The sequence below is a fragment of the Penicillium subrubescens genome (assembly GCF_028828155.1).
Source record: "Penicillium subrubescens strain IBT 31985 chromosome Unknown utg000005l_segment0_segment0, whole genome shotgun sequence".
NCBI lineage: Eukaryota > Fungi > Ascomycota > Eurotiomycetes > Eurotiales > Aspergillaceae > Penicillium > Penicillium subrubescens.
In genome coordinates this window covers 908,220-932,092 of record NW_026643155.1, presented here as the reverse complement: position 1 = coordinate 932,092, position 23,873 = coordinate 908,220, and the positions used below count along the sequence as shown (strand labels likewise).

The 23,873-nt window shown below is 50.6% G+C and overlaps 6 protein-coding genes across 6 annotated transcripts; 2 read left to right on the top strand and 4 right to left on the bottom strand.

Moving 5' to 3' along the window:
- Positions 1–57: 57 nt before the first annotated feature.
- N7473_006861 (putative mRNA processing protein (Mss51)) lies at positions 58–2,056 on the top strand. Its single transcript, XM_057152801.1, has 3 exons — positions 58–1,029; positions 1,107–1,764; positions 1,846–2,056. Exons 1-3 carry the CDS (start codon positions 153–155, stop codon positions 1,868–1,870), a joined length of 1,560 nt encoding a protein of 519 aa, XP_057007139.1. The 5' UTR covers positions 58–152; the 3' UTR covers positions 1,871–2,056.
- Positions 2,057–3,297: 1,241 nt separating this feature from the next.
- On the bottom strand, positions 3,298–4,668 carry N7473_006860 (uncharacterized protein; the record flags this gene model as incomplete). The annotated part of the gene is made up of 3 exons (XM_057152800.1): positions 3,298–3,331; positions 3,418–4,540; positions 4,608–4,668. 3 exons carry the CDS (start codon positions 4,666–4,668, stop codon positions 3,298–3,300), a joined length of 1,218 nt encoding a protein of 405 aa, XP_057007138.1.
- A 1,774-nt stretch (positions 4,669–6,442) lies between these two features.
- On the bottom strand, positions 6,443–7,723 carry N7473_006859 (NADPH:quinone oxidoreductase family protein). The gene is made up of 2 exons (XM_057152799.1): positions 7,595–7,723; positions 6,443–7,482 (listed from the first exon to the last, which is right to left on the bottom strand). The coding sequence occupies exons 1-2, from the start codon at positions 7,625–7,627 to the stop codon at positions 6,481–6,483; spliced, it is 1,035 nt and encodes a 344-aa protein (XP_057007137.1). The 5' UTR covers positions 7,628–7,723; the 3' UTR covers positions 6,443–6,480.
- A 1,154-nt stretch (positions 7,724–8,877) lies between these two features.
- On the bottom strand, positions 8,878–10,796 carry N7473_006858 (Clr5 domain-containing protein). The gene is made up of 2 exons (XM_057152798.1): positions 10,311–10,796; positions 8,878–10,234 (listed from the first exon to the last, which is right to left on the bottom strand). The coding sequence occupies exons 1-2, from the start codon at positions 10,436–10,438 to the stop codon at positions 9,310–9,312; spliced, it is 1,053 nt and encodes a 350-aa protein (XP_057007136.1). The 5' UTR covers positions 10,439–10,796; the 3' UTR covers positions 8,878–9,309.
- A 6,877-nt stretch (positions 10,797–17,673) lies between these two features.
- Positions 17,674–22,641, bottom strand: swr1 (putative SNF2 family helicase/ATPase (Swr1); the record flags this gene model as incomplete). The annotated part of the gene is made up of 1 exon (XM_057152797.1): positions 17,674–22,641. One exon carries the CDS (start codon positions 22,639–22,641, stop codon positions 17,674–17,676), a length of 4,968 nt encoding a protein of 1,655 aa, XP_057007135.1.
- A 253-nt stretch (positions 22,642–22,894) lies between these two features.
- N7473_006856 (uncharacterized protein) lies at positions 22,895–23,730 on the top strand (the record flags this gene model as incomplete). The annotated part of the gene is made up of 4 exons (XM_057152796.1): positions 22,895–23,020; positions 23,096–23,221; positions 23,301–23,612; positions 23,701–23,730. 4 exons carry the CDS (start codon positions 22,895–22,897, stop codon positions 23,728–23,730), a joined length of 594 nt encoding a protein of 197 aa, XP_057007134.1.
- Between the last annotated feature and the right edge of the window lie 143 nt (positions 23,731–23,873).

The window sequence follows — 23,873 nt, the reverse complement described above, 5'->3', positions numbered from 1 at the left end:
AGAAATAATCCGAATTGGAGTTCTCGAGGAAATGTACTCCACTCCGTACATCATGCAACTCTCCACATATCAGTCACGTGCCCGAGACAACTCGGCTGGAAAAAGCGCCAGACCAGCCCGCTGGACTTCACCTTCACCACCCAAAATTCACAATGGCAGGAGGATACACCTGTGCTCAATGCCTTCGGGGGCTCCGGCAGGGCATCCGTGCCTCCGGTTCCCCAGCTCGTCTACAGGGTCTGACCCATTCCCGCCGGCAATGCGCCATCTCCCCATCGTGGACTCGCAGCTTCGGTTCCGAACGCAGCAACAACCGCCCTCTGGGTGTCAAAGCTGCAGACCAGAGTAGTGGCGCATCTGCCAAATCAACTCAGCCTGCAAAGCCCACCGCATCGGCATCCAAGCCCTTCTCCCAGCGCGCAGCCTCCACCTCCGTCGACCCGCATGCCCTCCTGAAACCAAACAACCTCTTCCACTCCTTCTCGAACTCGCCCTCGCCCGCCATTCGCCAGCGCGCCGCCTTCATCAAGCAAAATGCCTTCTGCCCACACCCAAGCCACCAACAGACCCGTGCCCCATCCTCCCCGCACGATCCGGAAGCTCGCAAAACCGCTGCCACCGACGAGACTAGCCAGCCGCCGGCTCACTCGCACTTTGAATGCCCTGACTGCGGTGTCCCGATTTACTGCTCCGAGGGTCACTGGATGGATGATTTCGAGGCTCATCTTGAAGTCTGTGAGACGATTCGCCAGATTAACGAGGATGATCATGACTTGAACTCTGGCCGGTTCTTCCCCGAGTTCTCGTACCCTGGTGTGCAGGATGATAATTTTGTGATTAACATGACCAATTGGGATACTTATATGTATACCCGCGAGTTTGAGGCTATTAATTCGGATCGGTCTATGCGTCAGGTTACTCGGATGCTCACGTATCCGCAGACGATTGCGAGCGTCTTGCATGAGCTGAGCCCGTACAGTGTTCGGGGCAAGAACCGTTTGACGGCTGAGGGATTGAAGAGTTTGAGCGGTATGTCTAATGGACTCAAAGGGATCACCTATTTGGAAAGCCACAGCTTGCTGACATCAATTGATCGATTCTTCTAGCTCTCCGCTATTCTCTGCACCCACCCAAGACGGGTGAAGACATAGACATCAAGGGTCTGCGCCTCAAAGCGCCTCCAGTCCGCATCTTCATCCTCGGTGCCCGCGCCGAGTCGTCCCTACCTCGGGATGTCTGGCTCCAGCTCTCCTACATGTTCCCCGGCGCCCTGCTTCACCTAGTCTTCATCGGACCCGAAGCCATGGCCAACCGCGATGCAGAGTTCCCTCTCCCCGAGCGCACACCCTCCAACCCCTTCGGCGGCATCGTCGAGGACCGCCTCGGTGGCCAGATGAAGATCACCACTTACGTCGACTACTTCCACACCATGTACGAGGCGCAGTACTTCCAGCCCTTCGACCCGTATCTCGACTGCTTCATGCTGTTCCACCCCGGCTTGGGTCACCCGGCCTCGTCGCACGAGTGGGCCAAGACCCTTCCCCAGCTGCTGGAGACCAAGGTGCCAATTCTGTGCACGGGTTATACGCAGTGGGACATGGAGCGTGATATCAACTGGGTGCACGAGAAGTGTGCCGGTGAATTTGATATCCTCCTGGAGCCTGGTGAGAACGTTTTCCGCAGTCTGCGTTGGGACTTGAATGATATGGACCCGCATGATGTGTCGTGCGGAAACTGGGGAGTGTGGGGTTTCCGTGGCAAGAGGTATGTTATCTTAACCCTGGCTTAGCCTGACGCCTGCTTGGAAAATTTCTTCGATGCTAATATGATCCTTTTCTTTTGCAGATACGAGGCCACTTTCAAGGAGTAAACTGTGAACTCCTTCTTGTTCTACCGAGATCGAGGATACGGTAGGATGTAAGTGATGGGTGCTCTTTTGTATGATATTGGATCTACTCCGTTGGAGTTCATCCATTGTGTTATTAAGTAGATAGATAGATCTATGAGTATTCTCCTCTTATGTGGGTGTAAAATTGTTATGTGATATCAAATCAAGTGCCAGGCTCAATGTCCTATTGGAGTATCTCCGTCGTACCAAATGTCATCTCCTATCTTAGCTTAAAATGTACAACTTGCGAATCCACTTTTTGTGATTGAAATTATGCTTACTGTGGTGAAACAAGAAATGCTGCCGTTCTCGGGCAGTTGGGGAGACTAAGTGTTCGATCCGAAAATCTCTCAAGTCTAATAAATCTTGTGATATACGTCTATAGATAAGTCTAAAATAGAAAAAACCCTTAGGCACGATACATTTAAGAGCGCTGTTATTCTCTGCTACTGCCCTCTATGGCCCGACGCTACTTTTTTCGCTAGTGTATAACGTTAAAGAATATTTGAATGGAATATCAGACCAAAGATAAAATGAATTAGAGGGAGATTAGGAAGATAATGAGAGAGAATTAGAAAGAGGTTTGGAAAGAGGTTTGGAAAGAGGTTTGGAAAGAGGTTTGGAAAGAGGTTTGGAAAGAGGTTTGGAAAGAGGTTTGGAAAGAGGCTTGGAAAGAGGCTTGGAAAGAGGCTTGGAAAGAGGCTTGGAAAGAGGCTTGGAAAGAGGTTTGGAAAGAGGTTTGGAAAGAGGTTTGGAAAGAGGTTTGGAAAGAGGTTTGGAAAGAGGTTTGGAAAGAGGTTTGGAAAGAGGTTTGGAAAGAGGTTTGGAAAGAGGTTTGGAAAGAGGTTTGGAAAGAGGTTTGGAAAGAGGTTTGGAAAGAGGTTTGGAAAGAGGTTTGGAAAGAGGTTTGGAAAGAGGTTTGGAAAGAGGTTTGGAAAGAGGTTTGGAAAGAGGTTTGGAAAGAGGTTTGGAAAGAGGTTTGGAAAGAGGCTTGGAAAGAGGCTTGGAAAGAGGCTTGGAAAGAGGCTTGGAAAGAGGCTTGGAAAGAGGCTTGGAAAGAGGCTTGGAAAGAGGTTTGGAAAGAGGTTTGGAAAGAGGTTTGGAAAGAGGTTTGGAAAGAGGTTTGGAAAGAGGTTTGGAAAGAGGTTTGGAAAGAGGTTTGGAAAGAGGTTTGGAAAGAGGTTTGGAAAGAGGTTTGGAAAGGAGGTTGAAAAGGAGGTTGAAAAGAAGTCCTCCGAGTGAAGAAACTTTAAGACCCGATCTTGGTATAAAAGGAGACCACTTATACACCAAACCATAGTCGAACAACTCGCAACCATCGTGCATACCTATTCACGTCCAGGTAAAATCTCCACGGACTCAAAGCAACATGAACAACATTGCACTCAACATCATATGCAACCAATGCATCAGCCTTCCTCCGATTCCATGACCTCCCAAGTTCTATCGGGTACCATAATCCGATCAGCAGGATAGTGGCTATAGCCAAGAATGACAGACAGAGCAGTGGTGACCACTTTCTGTAGTACCTTTTGAAAGATATTTCACTGTTGATAGATATTTTCGCCATTATAATGACGGCTGGTGCAACGATAGCGATGACTAAACCCGTCACGCAAAGCCCAAATGGGAGTCCTTTGCCCATATCTCCGGGGAGGTTGAAGTATGGTGCACTGAATAGCCACTCCTTGGAGCAGATTTGCTCCGCGGAACAGGTCGATGTTCCCGGTGCGGTTGTAATCTGCGCTGCTAGGCATGTATAACTGTCGTAGATATTTTTCGTGCCTCCGGTCATGCTTTCGTCTGTTACTGCAAGGTAGAATGTGGCGGCACACTGCAGGATTGCTAATAAGCCAAATATCCACGGCAGAGCACGGGCGATCCTTGGTACTCTTGCAAAGATGCATGAGTATGGGTGGTATTGGAGCAGACTCGAGTATCCCCAAGTAGTCAACCAGGAAATCAAAGACAGCGTAGGCCATGGGACTGGACTGATGATAGAGTCGGCGAAAGAGACCCACCAGACCACAAGAGGTCCGCAGAGATGATACACAATAGCTAGCCAGTCGATGATCCCGAGTTCTCTCCATCCGCGGCAAGACTTTGTTCTGGTCTTTTTATGGAACCAGGGAGACGTTTTTCTCAAACTCCAGATAGTAGTCCACGCGCTGAGAATGACAAACCACCAGCCGTGCAAGGCAGTAATTCCCATAGCGGAGTCATTCGCAGATGATGGAATGACCTTGTAGTCGTTGAAGCAGCTGACAGTCTGACACCAGTCATATGAAACTTTGTTCTCTGTTGTAACTTGGGTGCCAAGGATATAAAACCGTCCCAGGTTTGCATAGTAGGCACCGTGACCGGAACCACTCTCCTTCATCCACGTCGTCAATATTGCGCTGCAGTTGGATGCGTCAGGAACCACTGCGGCGCAATCCTTGAAGCGAGTATTCTTGTAGAGGGCAAACTCCGAGTCGGTTGAGGTGTTCGAGTTGACCAATAGGTAGATAAGAATCCCGACGATGGCGATGATATTCAGGGTCGCAAGCACAAGGACATTATACGAAGCGATGACTATGGGTCGTCTCGCCCAGATTTGATCATCGCTAGTCAAGGGCCACTCGAGTTGACTGCATTCATTGTGTCTTTCATCTGAAGACGATTAGCAAATGTTGAACATATTGTCTTCTTGGCGGTAGATAGAAATTGTTTCACTTACTATCACGTACTGTGTCCAGTTCAAGTGTATCGTAATAGTAGCGGGAGCTCGAGTGCACCATTGCTATTTCTGGATGCCACTTGCGGCTGCAAAAGTTAAGGTTCGTAAGTGATAAGAGTATAGAAAGGAAGATTCTTGATATTGCTAGGGGATATAAATCATAGAGCCCGGGATATCACCCCTCTTTTATGGGTATCATATTTCATGTTGGATGATTTCGCGGCTCTTCATGAACGCTACCATAAGCGGCCCCCAAGACAGCCGATATTCATAGGACAGTAAAGGCTGCGTATCATGCATGTTACGGACAAAACAACACTCTGTGGCACCAGCCTTCTATTTAGAATTCTACCTATACTGCATATGAGCAGCCAACCAGTGCTAGAGTTTTTAGCCTCTAGATCCCCAAATAGCAAACCAGGGCCACGGGGATCTGACTATAGCTATAGATTGCCCCGATATGAAAGCCGTATGCACCGTGCCCCCAGACAAAGCAAACAAACACGAGTCATGCAGCCTGATAGGGAATAGTTGATTGGATATCCTAATCCTTGTCGAGAAATAGGCTGCGGACGACATTGGTGCCCCGTGGGGTCCTCTCGTACCCAAACGGGGATTGTACAGAGGGAGTCTTGGCAGCTGAACACATACATCTGCTGGTATATGCCGGAGTTCACACGCCTCCTGCTACTGTAACCGGGCTCGGGATATTAAAAACCCGGGACTTTCCACGTTATCTTCACTTCCTTCGGGTTTGTTGAATAAGCATTTATTTCTGAAGGTGTGTATACTTCCCGGTTTAATACGGAGGGCTGGGCTGTTTCTCATTGGTTGGTTCCTGAAGAGTGCTGACTAAGTCATAAGCGAACGTCCCGCCATCTCCAAACTCCAACTGGATTTTCCAACTTCTCTTCTGCTTCAATACTTTCCACATCTCAACCGAGACATGCCAGAATCCAATGCTGATTCAAGCAATAGGTCTTCTCAAACCAAGCTACCATGAACTGCCATAGCTACTAACTCCCAGACTTCATCATCCCCGCCAAGCTTTCATCCAAGCTCCGACATGTTGCCTCCCATCCCAACCCATCTCCAGCTCGAAACAAAACAAACATACTGAATATTCTTGATGATAATGGAGATTTATCACCCCGCAACCCCTCAATTCAGCTGTCCCAGTCCCTATGGACACCCATCACGGACCCTTCTTTGAAGGACAGTCACCACAGCGTCGCGTTTTGTGGCCGTGACCGACTGGAGCTGAATTGGGAGCCGGAGGGACCCCCTCGGGGGTCTCTCTCTGCTATTCGTCATTTGGGTTGCTAGAACAAGCAAAAGGGCCTTCATAGTTCATGTTATACTTGCTCGAGTCTCTCTTCTTCTGCTTCGGTGGAGGGGGGTTAACTTTGTCTACGAGAGCATGACTCCTTGCGCACCTACATCCTTGTTTATAGCCGTTGAAATTTTCACAGATATAATAGAGGCTTCATGCTCAAATCTTACTACTCACTCTCTCTACTGAGCTAGCGTTTTAGCATAAGTCGAAATCTGGATGGTCGCAATAAATTAAAAGCCTAGTACATACTCATCTCGCCTCGTCTTGCTTCTGGACTATTAGTATTGCAGATGCATTACACACCGCCTATCCTCCACGATCATGGCTTCACCTACACTAAGTCATCCGAAGCACCGTCATGGTGAACCAGTTGCACATTATAGACTCGGTGGCTCAAGCATACCTGACTTATGGTGTATGATCCGATACTCAAGTTGACTCTCCTCATAGTAAACAACGACTCGATGATTTCATTATCTGATATTTGATAAGTGATATAGCCTTGGTATATCTTCTAAAATCCACATGGTCCCCAGACTAGAGCTTGCTCTTGGCCTTCTCATTGCTAATCACATTAACCACGACCTTACCCCAGGTCTCCCGGCCTCCCAGCGCTTTCAACGCCTTGGGAACAGTCTCAAGGCCATTGAAACTCTCATCACTAAAGGCCGTACCCTTGAACTTGCCCTGCGCAACAAGATCAAAGATCCCCTTCCACACTGCATCAACCGCCTCCGTCTCATGCTTAGCATACATTCCCCAATGCAATCCCACCAAGCTAACATTCTTCAACAACACACGATTCAGCGCAACCTTCTCAATCTTACCAGCGGCAAATCCAATAACCAACAGCCTAGCGTTCCAAGCAACACACTTTAAACTCGCCTCAATCATCCCAACAGGATCATAAACGATATCCACACCAGCCTTGCCATTCCCCTGTCGATGCGTAGCACACAACTTCTTCACCTGCTCCGGCCACGCCTTATCCGTATAATCAACGACATAATCCGCGCCAAACTGAGACGCAATCTCACGCTTACGCTGTGTGCCAGCCGTAGCAATGACAGTTGCACCCTTGGCCTTGGCAATTTGCACAGCTGCCAGACCAACGCCACCAGCTGCCGCATGCACGAGCACCCAGTCGCCAGCCTTTACGCCGGCACGGTGCACCAGGGCACCGTAGGAGGTAGGCGCGGTAACGAACAGACCAGCCGCATCCTCGAAGCTCCAACCCTCGGGCACGGGGAGAAGGCTGGCTTCTGGGGCGAGAACGTGGGTAGCATAAGCGCCCTGTGTAGCGCCGAAGACGCGATCACCGACGCGGAAGCGAGGGGATGAGGCGGCAGTTGGGACTGCGGCGATGATGCCGGCGAATTCGGAACCGCCGACCCAGGGGAGGGGAGGTTGGTGCTGGTATTTGCCTTGGATTTGGAGGATGTCGAAGAAGTTTGTGCCGGCGGAGTGGATTTCGATGAGGTATTTGTCGGCGGATGGGGTGGGGGTTGGGACTTCGGTGACTGTGAGGTCTAGTGGGCCCTGTTTGAGGTTTCAGTATTATGGTTGTGGGTGACATTTTGTTTTTCAGATCTTGGTCAGATCGTGGTGGAGATAAGGTTGGGGGAGATGGGTAATTGGTACTAGAGCTTACCTTGACATATTCTTTGACTTGAACGGCGCGCATTGTGGCGGTTGGGTATATGAATTGGAAATATACAGTAGGGAGCTTATGTGAGAAGAGAAAAGAGGCAATCGCAGGTGTAAGAAGTGAGAATAATAGTATCTCAAGTGAAAATGTGGAGAGCTGAACCCAAGTCAGATGACTTGAGTTTGGGGGAAGCTTTTTCCCCACGTGGAAAAAATGCCGAGGGCCCGAGGTATCTTGTCGGATAAACCCCAGCCAATAGTTAACTATCAACTACGCCGGTAAAGTGATAACATTTTAGTGGGCAAGTGAATTATATGATTTAAGTGAGAGACCATAGCTAACACATTCGAGATAATATTACTCTTGACAATCTAAATTTACTGTGCAGTACCTACTTAGCTAAATAATTGGTAGCTTAGTCAAGCTTCAAGTAGTCAAAATGTGGATACAATCAACTCAAGACCAGGTGAGACTAATATGAAACCCAATAATTGAACTCCAAGAACTTGTTTCATAGCCGTTTCACAAACTAATTCCTACCAAACCTAAGTCGAAGGACCATTCCCTGCAGGAATCGTTTCATGCCAAATTTAGGCAATACCAGGAGAGAACATCTATCTCCGAGAATCACAAACCGCCACCAAGTCGATCATTACGACCCGAGTGAACGGTCAAACGGAGGAATGAGCCACGGTTTGCCCTTCGCAAGAAGTAGGCAATATCATTGAATGATCGTGTATCTCGGCTGGACTTCATTGGTAGGATCAATATCCTACCGATCTAGATCCGTGGTCCTTGAACGGGAGTACCAAACATTTCCGGTAAAGTCGCCGAACAAGTAGTACTACCTAAGTATCTATCTTGTTTTGAGAAAGTGCAAGTTTCTTGCTGGGTCTATATTCCGAACGTATAGCTTGTTGTTGAAGAGGTAATTGAGGACCCTGGAGTTCGGACGTCTTGCTGTATCTATCAAAAGTGGAGTCACAGTAGTAGTTAGTGGGCTTTTATGGCGATCTTTTCGGCATCATGTGATTAGCCATGATCTGATATTCGGATGCATGGGCCGTGTAGCTCCCAGATAGGGTAGAGGGCCGTTAACTGTTGATACGGTCCAAGTGTATGATCTGCACTGATCATGGTCCCACGGTTAACTTTCAATCTCTAATTCTTGGGTTTCCTTGTTTTCGCTATTACTCCAATAGCGAAGCCTTATTCCGACGGAGGGAGTGAATCAGAGTTTCTACAAGTGATGTTCTTTGAGATAGAGAGATTTAGATAATTAATTGGTTAGATGTGAATTCCGTGAGACACAATTGTACCTCTCAGGGTACTTTAGCACATCAGTACATCATTAAAACATTGGATCAATTCACCAGAGGTATCAATATAACAAAAGCCGCCTATGCCAACGCCGAAAAACACAACAACCCAATAACAGAGAAAATTGAGAAAGATTCCAAATTGAATCGACCGCCCACTTCGTAGGGTCCAACACCGCGAGTATGTCGTACATGAGATCTATAAGATACGGATCGACTGCCCATTTTCATATAAGATTAGAGAAAAAGGAACAAGATAGTGCAAATGGAAAAAAAAAAGGAAACCAGAGGAAGGAATTCGGGGAAAATATAGGTATCACAGGAGAACAACATCAAAAAATGCCGTTAAAAAGCAGTCCACATGGCAGATGTGTCTGCTTCTGTGCCACTGGCTGATCTTTAACCCATGTATGGGACCATGGGCGCACACATCACTGCGTGCGGACCAGCCTGGGACGCAGGGATGGGCACCATTCCATGAGGGGCGATACCATGGTAGTTGATATGTTTCCTCTCGTGCTCAGGTCGGCCATGGTGCCCAGCATAATCATATTGAAGGGACATGGTCCGCTTCCACTGCTTCGCATCATAACCATGGTAGTCAGGCATCTCGTAGGGAGCAAACTCTGTCGAGAAAACGCCTGGGCCGGGAGAAACAACGTATCCGGCAGGATGAGGAGGTGGTGCTAGCGGTGCAGATTGTGGAACACCTGAGGGGGGTGGACTGAATGGTTCGAATGACATGCCGTACCATTGCGCGGAATGTAAAGCCGGATTGAAGCTCATATCAACAGACACCGAACGTGGAGGCCATTGTGCCACGGCGGGAGTGGTAGTTGAATCTGGACTGGGCATGCACGACCCCGGTGAGAGCGGGTATGCGGCGTACGTGGGCGTGACGGCGGAGGTAGTGTTGAGCATGAGACCCTCAGTCACTGGGGACGTCTGAGCGGGTTGCTCAAAGGACGTGGTGGTGGAACTGGCTTCGGAGAATGAGTAGCTTGCTGGATGCCTGTCGCAGACGAGGGTATGGTCACCCGATGGGCTGGGAGTCAATTGTTGGGCGATGTGAGTATTCCACTTGCCCGGCTGTGGGATCTCTGCCGGGGTGTAGATAGATTGTGCCGCCCAGTCTGAGCGGGTGGTCGAAGATGATGATGAGGGGTTCCGAGTCACCGGAGATGTTCTGCTGTTACGAGGCGATGTTGAGCCTCTGCTGTCCTTTTCGGACTCGGGATCCTCAGAGCCTTGAGGTTTCTTCCGAGTCTGACGTGATGGTTTAGTGACACGCCATTTCTTAAGGCGACTTCGCAATTGGGTTTCACTGGCGGAGACTCGTTAATTTTCCAGGTCGAATTTGATTATATGCAGCTATAGATAGCAAGACAAAGAGAGCATACCTAGGATTGAAATCGTCTGAACGAATTTGTTTGATGACTTGTTTGAGCGGCCATTCCTCCTCCATATACAACTTGGCAATCACCGCTTTCTTCTTCTCCCAGACATCTGAGGATATGGAGGTCTTCATTCTTCCAATTGAAAGATGTGAGGTGTGAGACAGTAGATAGTAGACAATAAAAGTCTATTAAATTGCGTAAGGAAGAATTGTTTGAAGTAGAAGAGTGTGAAGGAAAGAAGCCTTGAGGGAGGAAGACGATAGGAGGCCAATGGTAGTATAAGTAGGAAAATAGAGTTGTCGAGGCCAAAATTGAATGAGTGATAGAAGACCCAAAAAGAGGCGAACCAACGAAGGGAAATTGCTATGATGATAGAGTAGAGTAGTGTAGAGGGAGAGAGGGGAGAAAAGAGGAAGAAGATGGAGGAGAAGATGAGAGAAAAGAGGATCCGGGGAGGCGCGATATAGACTGGATTACTGGATCACTGGATCCCGAATCAGGACGACTCCAAGTCACGACACTCCTCAACTCCCAAGTTCCAACTTGGACCACTACAACAGATACTCCGATTTCCTCACTACACACACACACACACTATTATTCCCACTTCACAATCTCAACGCCCCGAGTCAGAGTCTAATCCGTTCGGGTCTGGATCATCTCCACTTCTCGGGGGGGTTCTTCTCTAATCTCCCATGGCTTCGGGTCTGTCACTAACGTCCTTCCTGTAGGATCTGTTACCAACTTACCCCCCTCTTCTCCTCCTTTCCCCTCTTAGGCTCTTCCATGGCTCCGTGGCGTCAGAACCAACACGCATGGTCGATCATCTCGGGATTAGCATGACGATGCTTGACGTGGTGCTCGATGTGCCCGACCTCGGTGGATGTGGATCGACAAAGATCCTCGGTAGGTGGATCATTGACATCTCGCGCCATCGCCAGCCATCAGGCAACTCTGGTTATCCTCGCTATCCCTAATGGAGCGCTTGGCGCATGGGGGTTCGTTGCAGAACAAAGGGCTCCTCCAGGATCATAGTTGGCACTACAGAAACTATACAGCAACTACAGGGCCACAACCCTCGTTTCTATCCCGTCCCCACTGGCACCTGGCACTACAAGTCCAGATCGCAGATTCAGAGTTGACTGATCATCCGGCGGGATAAGCAACTCCATTATATCCATGACAGCTGACAGCCTCGTTCCTGTTTTGTCCCTGGAATTCGCAATCGCTGCATTGCAAGACTAGAGTTGATCTATCGACGATAACAGACCAGGATTTTCCCAGATCCAATCTTCCAAAACACGCCACGAGAAACTCGCCCTTGCCCAAAATTCCATAATTTCCTCCATAATTCGAACATTTTATTCCGAATAGTCAGGAGGACAGCCAGAACTACTACTGGAAACTCTCTCCTCCCCGTCAAAGGTCCATCTGCAGGGTGGTCTCTGTGTGACCGGCTACTATGGCCTGGAAATCCGGCCCACCGTACCAAGATGGGAATAACACTCCGGTCATCCTTAGCAAGTCATGCGGAAGCGGAAACGCAAAACGCGCTCCTGGGTCTGATTTACATTGGCCCTGGTCCCCAGGCTAAGCTGGCTAGCCTTGTGGAGTTGGATTGTCATGGCCAGGGAAAGCTCCGGGAGGTCCCAGATAAGCCTGATTTCCCACATTTTTTTCATTACTGTTATTATTATTATTTGCTGCCTCATGGCTAATTCTCACGCTAGGCCTGGTTTGGGGTTTATGTCTCCTCATCCTATGATCCTGGGTTCTTCCCCCAGTCCAGGACTCCACCCTAAATGGTGATGCTAGTCAGCCTGGATCTCCAAAGCCAAGGTCGCCGATCCTCACCGGTCCGGGCTTCTCTCACGCGTTGTATGGCTGGAGTGAACTCGACACAACGGAGCTGTTCCCAAATGAAGACGATCAGAGCCGTTGGGCGTTTCAAACCTTCTCGGAATTTAGAATTAGTTGCAATTCTGCCAAATCCACATGCACCCAAGTTTTGATTTGCCGACTCATGGTTAACTATTGGAGGCAAAGGTAAGGGGGCTCGGGGAGGGGAAATCGAAGGACGCAAGAAGAGAAAGAGAGGGGCACAATCCAGAGATCCTCAGAGCCGCTCCGATTATCGTTCCCGTCTCCAGACGCTATCGAATGAACGGTGCGCCAAACGGCCGGTAAGCTCTCAACCTAATGGACAAGCTGCATCTCCATCCCGCTGTACAGGATTCTCACGACCATCTCCCCTCTCTTTCTCGATTTGGGTTGTCGCAGAGGTCTCACCCTCTTAAGCGTTCTGCCGTCTATGTCCCGCGTTATCCCCCTTCTGGTCAATAAGGCTTCGCCTTGGGCCGAAACCACTAGACACTGCCACGCGAAAGCGGTATGGTGTCAAGGTCTAGTGGGAAGCCCCTCTCGGACGAAACCAATGATGACGCGATTTGTGGAGCAGTAGTTCGTGAGGGCGCCAATCGATCCGGCTGTGGATCGCCCACGATCTTCCCGGGTCCTCAATAGTGGATGGAGTGGAGTCCACTGTGGCCCAGTGAGCATAGAGCCGCCCTGAGCCTGAGAACTCCGAGTCGCCCTCACCAATGCCTCTATCGTTTCGTGGTCTGTGAAGGGTTCACCGGAAACTATTCGCTGGGTGAATAACTGGATGGTGAGCAATAAAACATCAATTAAAAAAATGCCTGAAAAGGAAGTTAAAGTGAAAACAGCCAGACGAGGGACCATCAGGATGAGAAAAAGCAACAAGTATCCGTACAGGCTACAGACATCTGGCCGAAGTCGCCACCCTGCACATCCTCGCTACTAGCTAGTATGGCGTTCATGCTGCTTATTTTCTTACGAGCTTCCTGCCAATCAATTCGAGTGTGCGATGTGCTCTCGCAGCTGCATCTGTCACACTTGTAGGTTGCCTGGCGCGCGATGCGATGCACAAGCCGTCAACATTCCGGGGGATTTTCCATGCGGGCCAAAGTACCAACGTTCGTTCGACTCAGCATGCCAGACGACTCCTGAGTGGTTGACAGCCGCATGCTGCATGCTCGAGACTCCATACTCCATGCACTCCGTATTCCATGTTATCTCCGTAGCTCACCAATGGATTTAACATCATCCAAACAGCGTTGCTCCTTCTTCCAAGGTTCGACAATGATTCTCGGGATACGGAGTCTACTCCAAGTACCGAGACTATTGGAGGTCTTGGAGATGGGCTACGTCAATCTCCAAATATCCGGAAGCCCAACCCCGGAACCCTAACACGTTTTCTTTGTCGGAAGATCCAAAAGTCAAATCCGTCCAGAACTCCAGGGACCGAGGTCGTTGCCTACAAGTCTATCTATCTCAAACCCCCTTGGAACGGATCTGGAACTGAGTCGCATCCTTGTATTGCCAGGCGCAAACAAAAAGAACCGACCAATCCCCAGAAGAGAGAAAGAAATCAAATCGCGCCAGGATCGGAAACGTGTCGATCGATAGCTTTGTTCTACACCGACTCGTCCTGACTCGACCCCTGGTCAACATAAGTCAAGTTATGAACTGCAGACTACGGAAGAGATGCTAAGCAAAGAGAGAAGCGCCACCAACACAAGAGCGGCAGATACCGCAAGCATTGCCAATCAGAGAGCTTTCCGAAGGCAGTTCGAGGGCGCATCCAGACTCGGAGTAGTTCAAAGTCTTCCACTATTTTGTTATGCTGCAGCTTGCTACACAAGAGGACCAAGTCGAGTCCATTCCTTGACGCCAGGCGAGAGACACGTTCAATTTCGTTCGTTCTCCTCTCCTATTCGCGGCATTTCCTTGATCCAATTAGAAGCCCAGACGATATACTTTTTAGAACCTTTCCTCCGCTTACGAAACCTGGGCAATCACAAGCAGCACTCGAGATTAAACAGCCGAGAAGCGAGGCGAATCGATTTTCGCCAGCCAAGCGATCTGGCTAGCAGACTAGCAGACTATTGTTCTGTATTTGGCTAGATGCTTAGGGCGAAAATCGATTTAGAGGGATCCTCCGGATCTCCGTGGATCCACTGCCACTCATGGTTGAGGTTCTTCTTCAACCTCCACTCCGTCCAATACAGTGCTACTGTACTATTGAGCTCCGTTAACTACTGTCTACAGTTCCATCCACTACGTTCAATACATACCTTCACCACATCGGAGCAGTTACTCTACCTAGATCACTCTCCGTTGGGACATTTTGTCAGCGCGCCCAGGTCCTTCCAGTCAAGTTACTTACTCCGTTCTCCACTCCTGCGACACCTTCCCCAAAGTCTCAACCCCAAAGACCCAACCAGGTCTTAGAGCTGCACAGTCCAGCTCAGCCAGGGCCTAGCAATGCCAGTGTAAGGACCAAGCTGACCAAAATGGGGCGAATGAGCACGCAGAGCACGAAGAACTACTACATATGACCGTTGAAGCCTCGGCGAATCTTCGGAGGCACTATCCTGAACGGATCGTCTGAAACCCCGTTTGCGTTCGGCTGTCTGACTGCAGAAACTTCAACCATGGAAAGTTTAAATTGCCTTACCCCAACTGTCTCCGTCGTAACCGATGCGTATTTCTGGCGATTACTCCAAACAACAACCCGAACTACTGGACTACTACACTACTTTGTCCTGCTCCAGACCGAGCGAATATGCAAGAACCACATGCGTTCTTTAATTTCCGGCCCCACCAACTTTAACGAACCAAGCGCGCTGAAGAAAAGACCAGATTCCCAGGGCCCTGGAATTTAAGCACTTTGTCAGAGAAATGGGCTCTTTCTTCCGAAAATTACAGTATGGGTCCCCATTAATGGTTAATGGCTTGGTCGGAGCAAGCTGGCCGAGGCGCGCGGGTGGCACTGGGCAACTGGGGGAGATCGACGGGGTCCCGAGGAGGATCGACCGGGTTCCCAACTCCTGATTCTCAGGACCTACGTTCCATATGTCTCCGTATTTTCTTCGGGCCCGAGGGCTCGATGGGGAAGTGGAGGGAGGAGGAACGTGTGTGGATAGTGGATACTGTGATACACCTACGATGTGGACTCGGGTATGGACGCCGGCACCGGCATGTTCGGTCTAGTAGTTTTGCTGGGACCAGGAACCAGTAACGATGGAGTACGGAGTGCAGTAGTGTAACCCAGTGACTTCTCACTAACTAACTGTGTATGACTAGTCCAGGCTACGGAGTCCAACTCCATGCTGCGATCCAGCGTGCTGGGAAGGGCTTATACAGAGTATGGGGAGTTACCAAACTAGGAAGAGGTCATATCGTCATCGCATCATACGGCCAAGCATGATTTCCTCCAACAATCATCATTTCACATGTGGCATTGATAGTACATCTCCTCATCAGCCTTCCATAGAAGAAGGATGGAAATCAACTCCAAGGACTACTATCCCTACCGTGAACAAAGAATACTGTCACCGACCAACCATATCCCTCTCATTCCCCTCGAGACAAGGACTAAACACAACTCTAACCTTACTCCTAACTCCCAATAAGGAGAATGGAATAGCCATGTCCTATCTATATCCGGTTATCGCAGTTGTGGCACTAAAAGCACTATCCATACGAACATCCCTCCCGCCGGGACTTGCAAAAATTCTAAAACAATAACCCCAAGACGGAGGCAAAGATGCCTCCGTGCATCTAGTTCACGCCCCGTCAAATCGTCAGAGGCGCACAAACTTCACATAGCCCTCACACAGATCGCCCTCAAGCCTGCAAGGGAATAGTGACCCAGCGCCGTGGATGCATACACTGCATACTGTAAATAGTGCATCTATCTGCTGTTTAGTTCTGTAGATGGTTGAGACCCTGCGTTCGAACTTCTTTGGCCCCGTCCCTCGAAGAGTAGCCTTTTTAGGCCAGTTTGGTGGATCTTATCTAGAAAGCCAAAGTGCCGTGCAGCCGTACATACGGAGTAGTCTAGCACGTACGGAGTACAGTATTCACGGAGTAAAGAGGTGCAGTAGTCTGCATCGCCGAGCGTGGCAATGTGGGCACCAAAGCGATATAATCAGCATACTCAGATGGAACATTTAATCTACTTTCTACATGATTTGTCAAACTGCAAACATTTCTGTCCTATTATAGAGTATGGAGTAGGGGGAGTCAAAGTCGTCGTTGACTCGTTGCAAACATCCGATCGGAAGGTTGTCTCGGAGCTCGGTTTCCCTCAACTAGAACTAGGGATAGCCCAGAAGCCCACTAAACTAGGTAGCCAGTGACCAATAGCCAGCAATCAGGGTTTGGCAAAGATTATTGTTAGAACTGGGCTGGGCAGGGCTATCGTCGTAGAAAACTCACCATCACGGATGTAGTTAGTCTGGCTAGATTCACAATCCCCCTTATAATAACTGCAGGATCCACCGGGCTAAAGCTCACTAAGGGATGGGGAGTGATTAGGGCCAGGAGTGGGACTGCAGTTGCAGTAGTTTTTGTTTTGTTTTCAGGGGAGATCTCCAGCGCTAGAGGGCGAGGAGGAGATTGGGGGATCAAGATTGGAGAATTGATATTGAGAGGGAAATGAGTTTGGGGGGAAGATGATCTTCGGGGTATGAATTAACTAGATTAATTAGATTGTGATGGACGGTTTTTCTTGTACAGTATTTTGGAAAGGGCCTGTGCTAGTTTTGAGGGGGATAGAGAAAGATTAGTAGTTGTACTTGGTCTAGATCGAGGAGATTATGGCAAGGGACAAAGGTGACAGATGAAGAAGGAGAGTAAGTAATAGGTGAAAGAGCTTGGAGATTATTCAAAAAAAACTAAAAAAAAGGTAAGACATAAGAAGAAAAAGATACAACGCTATTCCCATCCAGATAAAGTATACACAAATACTCAGACACAGACACAGACACACAAGTACAGGAGAGAACAAACATCAGACATTCTCTGTGTTATCATGAAGAGCAAGTCCAGAAAGCGAGTCTCATTGTTTGATCCTTCGATCATGATCTCCCGAGATTGACCACATTGTCCGACCAAGTTCTCGCACAGTCCTCTTCTTCACTATTGCAAGTCTCCACTTGGTCGAGACTCACAAACAATTGCATATCCACACCCCACGAGGTTGAAAGGGCCAGGGCGCGACGATCCGGAAAAAGAGCGAAGGGGGCCCGGCGCGCAGAGCGGATCACTGAGCATGATCAGATCCATGCCCAAAATAGGTAGTCACCTCCGGCGGGCAGACCACAGCATGCAAGAAAAGGACAATATTGGAAGATGAAACTCGGTGAAACGTTTGGAAGCGGAGACCACCGAAAAAACGCCCTCTTTGAAGAAAGAGCAAATATCCCCGTGACTCCTCCAAAAAAAGACCGCCACTGACTGCAATGCAAGCCAGTCAGGAGTACAGGAGTAAGGGGACTCAACGGCGTCGTTTGAGCCGGTGCTCCTTGCCCTTCTTGGACCTCCTTTTGCTTTTGTCCACGGGTAACACCAGGGGCTCATCACGCATGTTCCATTCCATAAAGCGGAGAAGATAATCGTCGATGTGGCACGGTTCTTGTTCCGCATCTCCGGCAACCTCGGTCACGGCACTTACACCACCGGCACTTGCATTTGCACCATCGGGATGCAACGTGCCCTCGTCGCCGACCGCGAGTGGCGTACCAGCCTGAGCGGGCGTGCCATGGGACGGAGTGCGATCCTCAAAGTCGCCATCGTCCGCATGTTCAAGCTCCTTCTGCGCGTTTTTCGCCGCATCGATATCTTCCTTATCTTCGGCCTGCTCGAAGGCCTTCGTGCCGGTAGAAACTCGGTTGCCTAGGACCCTATCCATGGCAGCACTGGCTTCGTCGTTGCCATCACGGGTGTCTTCGGTTTCTGTGGCAGCTTCTGTTTCCCGAAGTTTGGTGAAGTAATCCGTGGTGAACTCGCCCTCTTGGATGATCACGTCATCGAGCATGCGCTTCTGGTTGGCCTTGCGCAAAATGTTAGACTCGATGGTGTACTCGGAGACGAATCGGTAGATGTGCACGTCGCGAGTTTGTCCGATACGATGGCAACGGTCTTGACATTGCTTGTCCATCGCTGGGTTCCAGTCCAGGTCGTAGAAGATGACGGTGTCGGCACCTGTAAGGTTGATACCCAGGCCACCCGATCGACTAGACAGGATGAAAGCTAGGATTCGAGGGTCACTGTTAAACCGTTCGGTGAGCATCTGACGCGACTCAACTTTCGTAGTTCCGTCGAGTCGGAGATATAGGTGCCCGTGAATATTGAGGAACTGCTCCAGGATATCAAGCATCTTGGTCATCTGCGTGAAGATGAGGGCGCGATGGCCACCAGCCTTGAGGTCGCGCAGCAGCTTGTCAAGCCGTTGAAGCTTACCACAGTCGTACTGTAGCAATCTCTTGTCTGGGAACGCGATGGAAAGGCGCATGCGTGCTTCGTGGAAGGGGTCGTAAGGCTGCTCCTTGGAAGTATTGGTGAGAAGACGAGTCTCGACAGGCGTCAAGGCAGCCTCAGTGGTCCCTGCAGCGACGGCCGCAGGAGTAACGCAGGCGAACCTCTGAACGTAGCTATCCATCTCAAGAGAGCGCTCCTCAATCGTCAGAATCATCGACGCAAGAACGGACGACCGGCTGGACAGCCACTCGGCCATATTGCTCTTTCGTAGAGGGGCATTGGATAGCGCGTGCTCCTTGTTGGTACCGGCTCGCAAGAACTCGATCAGGCTGCTGCCATATACTGGTCGGCGACCGTGGCGCTTGGATTCAAAGTACAGGCACCGCTCGAGCTCAGCCATTCTCCGCTTCCGAGTAGCGTTCTCCAGAGACTGTAGGGTCGTCTCCATGGTGGATCCGTCAAAGGTCATCTGCCAGTTGGTTCGGTTGTACTGACGTTCACGCAGGGCCTTGAACGGAGCAAATGCCATCAGCCGGATGCTATCATCCGCGAGTCTTCGTGAGATATCCTCTCTTGACACCGGGGCGAGATTGAGGAAGTCCAGATCAACCTTGGTGAGAGGATGGTCAAAGAGCAGACGCCGTCTAACCAAGGACTCTTTGACAGTGTAGTCCGTAGCAACGGATCGTGGCATGGCAAAGGACGTGGAAATCGGTCTTGTCTCGAAGAGATCGGGATGGTTGCAAACCTTGCGGAGCTGCATGAGACAGTGGATGATGGAAAGGAAGTTGCCTGATGCAAGAGTCTCCTTCGTCTGGGCCATGGACATGAATCCATCGTAGAGGAATCGCTGACGCTTTGAGAGTCGGCAGTAGATCACATGTTCATACTTGCCAGGCATCTGCTTCTCGACATCGGCCTTGAGACGACGTAGAATGTAAGGGCGCAGAACGGTATGAAGCTTGGTGACCACTTGCTTAGCCTCGTCATCCATAGTCTCCCTTCCATGCTCCAGGATCTGTTCGACTGGTCGTCGGAACCACTCGGAGAAGTCTCTGAGGTCTGCGAAGCCCTCGATACCATTGCCATCACCATCTGAAGGCATCAAGAAGAAGAGAAGAGACCACAGCTCCGTCAAGTTATTCTGAAGCGGTGTACCAGTCAGGAGAAGGCGGGCCCGTGTACGGAAAGTCAGAAGAGCCTGCCATCTCTGCGACCGGAAGTTCTTGATGTTGTGCGCCTCGTCAAGGACCATGTAATGCCAGTTTCTCCTCTTAAGAGTCTGCTGGTCCTGCAAGACTAGTTGATATGAGGTGATCAACACATTCCAAGCATTGTCGTCAGTCCAGCCTCGGCGTTTCGCTTTGCGCTCCTCTTGATTACCATAGTAAGTCATGATCTTGAAGCCAGGGCACCATTTCTTGAACTCCATCTCCCAGTTGAGCATGACACTGGTTGGGACAACAACAAGATGGGGGCCCCAGACGCCATGATCAACAGCGAGATGAGCGAGCAGGGCAATGGTTTGAATGGTTTTACCAAGACCCATCTCATCGGCCAAGATACCGTTGATATGATTGTTATAGAGACCGGCAAGCCAGTCCAAACCGTAATGCTGGTACTCACGTAGCGTACCGCGCAAGAGATGCGGAATGGGTGTCTTCAAGCCGGGAGCAGGCGAGTGACTTGTTTGCAGCGCCTTCTCTAGCGCAGGCTCATATGAAGATACAGATTCTGGCTCGGATGGCTTGGTTGCGAAAGTGCCGGGCGATGCCTCACTAGAAAGTTCCCCACTTGGTCGCGTGCCATTAACAATCGGCTCCAGGTCCATTGACTGGGATTCGGCGAGTTCTTCCGCTGGAGCTGGAGTTTCGGAAGCGGTGGTAAGTTCGAAATGTGCTGGTGATTCGGTCGATTGGCCTTGATCCTCCATTGGAGTGTCAACCATTGAGGCATCTTCAGTGTCAATTGGGGTTGCTTCAGTGTCAATCGGGGTGGCTTCAGCAGAAGCCTCAACAACCTCCATGGGAGTTCCCTCGCGCGAGGAGTCATGGCCATTAGGAATTAGAGAGACTTCGTCTGGGTCCTCGAAGTTGACATCTTCATCATCCGCTGCTTCGCCATCTCCCTCCTCGTCCTCTTTGGATGCAGGAAGATCCTTGGAAGAGAAGAAGCCAAGAAGTCCGGGGGCGCCATCATCATCGCTGCCCTCTTCGGATTCTTCATCATCTGATTCCGCTTCCTCGTCGCTGTCACCCATATCATCATCCATGTCCGTTGACTCATCACTATCGTCCATTAAAACAGAATCAACGTCATCCAGTTGAGCCGGAGTAGCCTCACTGTCGATGGCTGACGCTGGTATGCCAGAGGTCACAGAGACTTCGTCTAGAGTGTCTTCTGCTGGCAAATTCGCGTACTTTAGTCGGAGTTCCTCGGCAGTCAATGCAGCATCATCATCAATATTAGCTTCCTCGTCAGTTTCAGATTCCGAAGTTGACATGTTGCTCTCATGGTCAGAATCGGAAGAGTCCAACTCGGAATCCGAGTCAGCCTCTCCGTCATCGTCACTTGTAGCGGGGGCATCGCTGTTGACTTCACCCAGAATCTCAGATCGACGCTTCTCAAAGAGCATCGTGGATTTCTTGATTGCACGGTCAAGGGCCTGCTGGTCTTGCACCTTCCGTTCCTCTTCCCAGCGGGCAAGACGTGCTCGGTCAATCTCGGCGCGCGCTAGATCAAACATCTTCTGAAGATCCTTGGCCACCTGCTTCCGCTTCCCGCGCATTTCCTCCTGCTGCTCTCGAAGGATGTCTTCCGGGTTCTTGTGACGCTTCCGATACGCGTCGGCGCACCATTGAGCGACCAGCTTGGCCATCTGTCGGTGCCGCTTGTGTTCCTTATCCAAGAGCTTCTGGAAGTATAGCGCATGCGCCACGAGATGATCGTGATGCGAGTATTGTGGAGGGGGTTCCTCCTGCTGGTCTGTAATGTATGCCGAGCAGACCTCTGAGCTTAATGGGCCTCCAGGCTGTGCTGCATCAACCACTTCACATCGTCTCCTCGCCTCTTCGAGAGCCTCCTCGGATGACAACAGGCTAGGGGCATCTTCATTTTCCACCCATTGTCGGAATGACTCGTATTTTTTGTTGGAAACGTGGCCAGGGTGTCGGATCGGCAGAACCGGCTTCTTCACCTTGATTCGCAGTCGCGGGACCTTGATGGTACCTTCATCACTTCCCTCCTTATTGTTATAAGTATAGTCTAACCCATCACCGGCGCCGGGCGATGTCGCCGAAAGCGAGGGGCGATCGCGAAGTTGACGAGGGCTGGCGCCGTGGGTACTAGGACGAGGGGCGCGTGGGGGGTTCGCGGAGCTTCGGGATCGCGCGCGGGAGTGGTTCGAGGGTTTCGGCGCTGGAGATTGTGAGATTGGCTGTTTATTCCCTGTGGCAACGCTTCTTGTAGATCCCGTCTTGGGGGATCCATTAGTCGTGACCTTGCCACCAACCTTCCCATTGACCCCAGCAGCACGCGACTGCGTCACCGCCAATGGGGACGATGTGGCAGGTTTTGTACCATCACGAGCATTCTTCTGGACATATTGATTTTGTGCTGCGCGCGTCTGCCGTTTGCCAGATTGAGGCTGCATCTCCAGTGGGATCGCGTTCGTCCGCGAAGACCTGCGTCGGCCCTCCACGGTAAACGATGTCGGTCCATCGACCCCGACCTTCTTCCATGGTGGTGAAGGTGGCCTGGGTGTAGTCCGACGCGATGGAGTAGTATCTGTAAGTCGTCGCTTCTTGGATGGCGGACCTTCTAGTTGATGGGTAGGTTCATCGTCTTTGGGTGCCGAAGGGACCTCCTCGGAAGGGGTCGAATCATCCCGGTTTTCCAAAATGGCTTCTTCGAGGCGTGGAGAATCCGGAACGGGTGTTAGAACTTCATCTTCAGGTGATGGGCCGTTCGGGCTGCCGTTTTGCATGACTTGAAGCCGCAGACGACAGGGGCCTTCTGGAGAGTTGACCCCAGGTATCCTAACAATGACGTGGTCGGAGTAGGCGATTTTGTCATCAACGAGTAGAGCTGATCGAGTCAAGGTGCCACCCGAAGTTTGGCATGCTTATCGGCACGGTAGCGTGGATGGGGACGGAAAAATGAGCAGGATGGTGGGAATGCGTGAGGAAGTGGTTTTTTCGTCGGGGCGAGACTACAACTTGTAAGCGCGCCGCGCGTGGATGCCTGTTTCTGCCTCAGGCCACAAGTACCGCAAACCTCCATCCGTTCCATCATCGACCCTACAACCTTCCCCCCAAGTCCCCTGCCTTCTCACCCTCCACGTTCAACGATCTTTTGGCAGAGCAGTGAGTGTCCTCTTCGATTTGGAATTGATTCTGGGTCTTTTGTACGGTGTTACTGATTCTCAATTCCCCCCACAGATGCTGTCCCAACGGATCCTGGCCCGGCGCCTGCCCCAGGTTGCTGCCCGCAGTGCCATTGCCCCCCGCGCATCCTTCTCCCAGATCCCAGCCCTCCGTGCTGCCGAGATTGAGGACCCCCACCAGGTACGACACTGCTCATATAGCGATGGCTGCGCCGTTGCGCCGAGCGGATCAATTGGCGGATGCTAACGGACATATCCAGAATGGCAACTACCAGAACCCTCCCCGCGTGAAGCGTCAGTTCAGAGATCCCTACGGCGGATGGTGGGACAAGCAAGAGAAGCGTAACTTCGGCGAGCCGGTCCACGAGGACAACGAGATTCTCGGTGTCTTCAGTCCCGAGCAGTACACCCACGTTAGCTCCGGCAAGGGCTTCCTCCACCTCGGAGTGTTCGTTGCAGCCTTCCTGAGCCTGTGCGGTGTTGTCAGCCTTTACTATCCCGACAAGCCCAGTGTGCCCAAGGCCTATGTTGATGGTCTGGAGAAGGAACTGGGTGGTCCCAATGCTGTGCCGGTACGCACATAGCCCTATACATTACAAGGTCCCACCAAGGACTCTGTGTGGATATCGGATACAAGCTAACTCACTCTCTACCTTATAGGCTTGCAAGGCTGGTGAGGACAAGTGGTAATTCCAATCCTCTCGTTCTCTCTTTTCCTTTTTTGTGTTGTGTGTGTGTAAATACCAATCCGATTTTGTTTCCTATATTCGGCGTCACTTGCGGGTCTGATAGTCCATGGCCAAGAAAGTGTTTCTGGCTGTTTGACACAGGCT